We start from the raw sequence: 6,000 nt of genomic DNA, 5'->3' as shown, positions 1-6,000 counted from the left end.
CAAATGAGTTTCTTTCATTTCTAGGGCTGCATTCTTCTTTTCTTTTTTGCTTTCAGCCATGTTTTTTCACCCTTTTAGTGAGTGTGCAACAGAAATGCAGAGTTGAAAGCCAAATTTAGGAGAGGGATCTCTCTCCTCCATGCTCTAAGGCACACTAGGCAACAAACTGTCTCAGTACTGTTAGTCCACACAGTAGCATTAGCAGCAAATACGATTATTCCCATCCACTGCAGCTTGTTTGTACATAAACTCCCAATGTTGCCATGCATGTCCTATGGGCTTGGGAAACTTTATAACATTTTTAAAGTCCATAAATGACAGCATCCAGTATAAAAAAGTTCAATATATTACTGTTGATTTTTTCTTTACAAAAATTAAAAGATCAAAATATGTCACATTATTTACATACTTTATGCTTCATGATTAGAGATCACTGAAAAAAAACACACAGACAGACAATGTTTTAATCACAAAGACAGGAATGTTTCTTTACACTCATTTACCACAAAGTAGTTAATTATTGTTAATGCTGTAAGAATTGATCCCTTTTGGCTTTTTAATATTAAACAACTAAATGAATCAACATAGAATTAAATACTGTTCTTTTAAGGCCCTGCCTACATTCTTGAGTTTGTAACCAGCTAGTGATGTGGTCGGCTCTGAACTTGATTTATATCCCCATATCACATGGTTAAAATCTGATTGGTAGCTGAACACTTACTAATGTCCCAGCATTGCCAGAGTGTTAGTCTGCCACATGCTTCTCTGCCTGTAACTAGTTTACAGTACTGTCCTTTAGTGGTATGGAGAAAAGGCCCTAACCATACCCAGGCAATTGGTTTGGGCAGTCCTCCTTCCTAGCTGTCTGTGCACTAGGTATCCCAGGATGCACTGTTCTGTGTGCTGCTGCTCTTTTGTGTGCATGTCATTTAGGTGCTTTATCCCCACTACTGAGGCACTATGGAATAGCTGCCCAGATTTTCCTAGAATGCACTGGTACAAACACTTTCAGGCAATGTGGTAGGTGTGGACGCACTATCGTGATGGCAGAAAAACTCCTGTATCGGGGTGCTGGGGGTGCAGGAGCACCCCCTGCCTTGAAGTTGTAATAGCCAAATACAGGGTTTCTGTTTTCAGCACCACCCCTATAAAATTGTTCCAGCACCCGTCCTGTATGAAATCGAATGATTTGTAACTTAGTTAAAGAGACCAAAACTCTATCTGGTTTCTAAATCATGGCTAAAAGCTAGAGTATGGGGAGGGCTTAACAGAGCCCTCTGTAAAACTAGAATGAAAATTAAGTTAAACCCAGATTGCTGAGCCAACCACCTTCACTAATGAGGTGGCAGGGAACATTCAGCACAGGAACAAGCTTTTCACCTTTCCCGATTCATTAAAGCTATCCCTGACAGTAATTTCACAAGCACTATGGCATCCTTGAAAACCATGGCATCTGTGCTGTCATAAAATGATACACTCTTAAAAATTGCTATATTCTCAAATACTTTGTGGTTCGTTGATGGCATCAAGAGGATTTTACATTGGGAGAAAATAATTTTAATACATTTATTTGAAACTTATTGCTGAGGAAGCATTTGGCACAATCCCTATTCTGCATTGCCTGGTTAGAGTGGGGGACATTTATTTCAAAAATCTGGGCTTAACTTAGTTTTCATTTGTGCAGAACAACTTCAACATTTAAATTTTTTTTCATTTTATTATATTTCCTAAATGGACTATATATACATGCTGTACACATACCCCTACACTCTCTGGGGAAGATTAGCTGTTTGGCAGGTGCACATATTTGTCAGTGTAATTTAGGCAACTTGGATGCATAAACATCTAAGTGTGCCTACAAATCAGGTACAAAGAGCTCTAAGTGACCCAGGGCTCAAACCGACAAACGTTTGCACACTGAATAGCTTTCTTCACATGAATGATCCCATTCACCTAAATGTGAGCTACCCATATTAATCAGGTTACTAAACTGACTAACTATGCACATGACTGGGTCCCTAAACTGCAAGTGCAAAAATGGAGCCCTGGTAAAGCCAGGCCTGAAAAAAAACTGGCTCTTTATGGACCCGGTTTATGAGTAAGGTATTCAGCAATTGTCAGCTCTGGAGTTTCTTGCACTTCCTCTATAGCATCTGGTTCTACTATTGTAAGAGACAGGATACAGAAGTTCTGCTCTGATCTGGTATGGCAATTTCTAAGTAAGGTACGTTCTCCATTGCACAGTTTAAATGAAGCTCAGAAATACAAACAAAAACTCAAAATGCAATAAAATTCAAACCACTGACAAAGCAGGGAGTTTCACTCTACCTTGTGCCAACATCCTGGTACTGGCAGTCCATCTGGTCCCTGAAAAAATTAATTCACAGGTATCATTTCTATTGGAAGTTACCTGAGTTTCATGCTGAAAAAAAACTCAGGCCATTCATCATGATGATGTAAGATTCAGCAGAACAACCGACAAAGACTGACTCTAATTACCATGCAAAAACATATATTTGTATAAAAACAAAAATACATATGCAAGAGAAACAATTAGTTATCAGGAGCAATTAAAAAAACCTGGAATCACAGTGAATTCATTTCACAACCTGATTTAAAAGGCTGTGGGGTTTATGCGGTCAGAAGCATGTATGGAGGGAATTCTGCAGGAACACAGCTTTTGGTGGTTTTCTTGTTTTAGTTTTTTTTTTAAATGAAATCTCAGTTTCTCTTAGTCAGATCCTGCAACACTTAATCCCTTTGAGAAGTCCAGAGTCGTTCCACTGATTTCAATAAGATTTCACTTAGCTTGTAAACTCTCTGGGGCAGGGTCCATCCTTTTGTTGTGTTTTTGTACACCACCTCACACAGTGGAGTCTTGGTCCATGACCAGGTTGCCTAGGCATTACAGTAATACAAATAATAATGACTCATGGCGTAACAGACTACTCAGTGGGAGTATGGGTGTAAAGATTGGGCCTTTCATGCTTAGTTACTGACAGAGGTATCAGAGTCCTGTGAAGATCAGAATGGTGGTAAAGTTTGGCTATAGTGAGGGGAAAAAAATTAACCACGTGCATGTGACAAGCGAATTAATTAACCTATCCTTAGAAGGGAAAGGGGCTAGATGTGAATATGAACCAACTCTCCAGTTCAAAGCCACATTGGAAGAAATAGTAGATTAAGTCACCTATATATACTCTGGTTTTGGTGCTGGATTTTTAAAGAGCATGAGGTCCATCTCTGTGCATTTCTGCATATGTAATTACTGTGGGTGCGCATGTGAAAACTGGGTGTTCACACATAAGTCGGTAGAAAGGTAACTAATTAGCTATTGTGTGTGCAAATACCAGGTCTGTGTGCACAGTCATGGTAACTCTGGGTAAATATAAGTGAAAAATGCACATAGACTTTGGGCTGCTCCTTTTAAAAACCAGGCCGCTACTGCCCATCATTTCACAGCCTATTACTTATATTTTGCATTAACTTTCATAAGTTAAGATAACCTAACCTACATGAAGCCCAGTGTGACAGATGTGGCAGGGGAATGACACCCTCCCAACATTACGTATGTCATGGTACACAGGTCATGCTATAGTAACACATCTTTTATATCATTACAGAGTGATTATAACATGTTTGGTCTTTGTGCTGCTTCCACATAAAACTTTGAATTTCTGATGAAGTACCTTTGAAAGAGAGCACTTCGCCAAACCATTTGAACACTGTATTTGCTAGAGGTAAATTCCTGCCCTCTGCTGCAGGGGTTATAGTGGGATGGGAGGAGCTTGGAGGATTGGAGTAGGAATCCCGCTCTTACATTCAGACGTCCATCAGTCAAAGCCAACCCTGAGCCTACTCTGTCTTGTCCTGCACTTCCTGCTGGCAAGATGACTCAGCGTTCAAGTATGACCCATTCTCCTTCCTTGGCTTGTTAAGTACAGAAAAGTCAGCATCTTGCCCCAGACAGGAACTTTTCATTAAAAATATACAACCCGTATATTTATTTTGGCAATAATAAAATAATAATAATAATAATCACCTGCATTTATATTGCACCTTTCCCCCCAAAGGATCCCAAAGCACTTTACAGACATAAAAACTAGTTTGCAAACACTACACAGGGAGCATGCTATCTACTCCTGGACTGAAACCTGTTCAATAGCACACAGCAACATTATGCAGCAGGTCAGAAAGTGCAGGATGACAACTACTCAAACGAAGGGTCTTGAAACAATAAGGTATAAGTTAATCCACCAGTGCCGCCCAGAGGATTCAGGGGGCCTGGGGCAAAGCAATTTCAGGGGCCCCTTCCATAAAAAAAAGTTAGTTTTGCTGCCCCAAGCGACGAAGAGAAAAAAAAAAAGAGAAACTCAAGTCATGCTGCCGAAGAAAGAAGAGGACAGGAGGACCCGCCGCCAAATTGCTGCAGAAGACTGAAGCGGAGCAATTGAGCTGCCGCCGAAGTGCTGCCGATGAGGAAGAGAGGGACTGAAAGACCCGCCGCCGAATTGCCGCCACCCTGTCTGTGGGGCCTGGGGCAAATTGCTCCCCCCCTCTGGGCAGCCCTGTAATCCATATGCATAGTAGTTAGGAAATGGAAATACTGTATCAGCAAGTGTATATACTGTCTACGTGCAGAAGAAACCAGATTCCATCTATAGTGAATACCATTAAAATCTTGATATTTACCACACCTCGGTATTTACCTGTACTGAAGTATTCCCTGTAATTTGAATGGGAAATACTTTGGTAGATAAAACTACTCTGAGGGGCAAAGGTCAAAAGTTCACTGGGGTCCCCGTATATATTTGGTTTCCTTGATCCATGTAGGAACCTGTTTAACTTTGTGGAAGAATGCCTGTGTACAGCCCTTTGGTTGCTTGGAAGAAAAATATAGACCAGCTAAACATGCATATTTTTCTGTGTTTTTTACAGCAAACTCCTTCAGTTGGCCATGCAGAGTCACTTTCCACAGCACAGCCAAGCACACATATTTTCACATAATCTGCACTTTAATCTGTTGATTTGACAGCCAATATGTGCGGGCAACTGGATTCTGACACTGCAAATGCTCTTTCAATGCATGGCCTGTCAGTGTACTCCTATGACCACCATTCCATAGAAGTACAAACTGGCTCTGAATCTAATGTGTGTTTCCATCTCTCTTTAGGGGAAGGCACTCATATATCCATCATGAAAGGGCTTTGCAGCTGCAGAAACAATTAGACACAAGAGCCATGCAAGAAAGGAAAAGAGAGGAGATACTATACCAAAGGGCAGGGTATGCTCAACGCATTCAGGCCTGGTAAGCCTGGCTCCCCTTTATCGCCTTTAAGATTACGTTCTCCCTGTTTAAAAATGAACTGCTTGTTGAGATTGATGAAGGACACAGAAAAGTTACTTAAACAGACATAATTTAATCAGCAACAGAAAGAAAATGGGTTCAAATTACTGTAAATCTATTTTTGATGACAAGAATAGTAAATTCATCTAGACACTATCAACTCTGTCATCAGACAAGATTCTTATAACTTTGTAACAGCAAAGTTAAAACCATGGAAGTAAAATAATTTGACACACAAAGAAAGCTGATCTACAGAAGCCAAAATGAGTTACAAATGCTGGTATAGCTTATGCCAGTTTCCTGAACAAAGTAAGATATGCCGGCATATCTGCATCTACACCAGAGCTTTTGCCAGCACAGCTCTGTTGGTCAGAGATAGGGAGAAGGAAGAAAAAAAAAATCACATCTCTGACTGACAAGCTATGCTGGCAAAAGTTTTAAGCGTAGACCAGGCCTAACAAAGAATCATTTACTTTACCTTGTTTAAAGCAAGTACCTCACAGTAGATCACTATGGCTGGAGTAAATTATAACCACTGATTTGAACAATGTTCCTTTAATAAATAACAACAGTAACTTTCATCCATAATTCTCAAAGCATTTTACCAAGATGGATAAGCAACAACACACCCATTTTACAGGTACAAGGAAAAC

The 6,000-nt window shown here is 40.2% G+C and overlaps 1 protein-coding gene across 1 annotated transcript in view; it reads right to left on the bottom strand.

Annotated features, from left to right (window-relative positions):
• Positions 1 to 412: 412 nt before the first annotated feature.
• COL23A1 (collagen type XXIII alpha 1 chain) overlaps positions 413 to 6,000 on the bottom strand; it is a 340,793-nt gene continuing 335,205 nt past the window's right edge. Inside the window, exons 25-27 of the mRNA XM_074961985.1 lie at positions 5,274 to 5,351; positions 2,329 to 2,367; positions 413 to 433 (exon numbers count right to left, since the gene is read on the bottom strand). Of these exons, the coding sequence (XP_074818086.1) occupies positions 431 to 433; positions 2,329 to 2,367; positions 5,274 to 5,351 (120 nt within the window). The 3' untranslated portion in view covers positions 413 to 430. The remainder of the gene's footprint in view (positions 434 to 2,328; positions 2,368 to 5,273; positions 5,352 to 6,000) is intronic.

Source organism: Natator depressus, chromosome 8 (assembly GCF_965152275.1).
Source record: "Natator depressus isolate rNatDep1 chromosome 8, rNatDep2.hap1, whole genome shotgun sequence".
In the NCBI taxonomy this organism is placed as follows: Eukaryota; Metazoa; Chordata; order Testudines; family Cheloniidae; genus Natator; species Natator depressus.
This window is presented reverse-complemented; position numbering and strand designations above follow the sequence as displayed.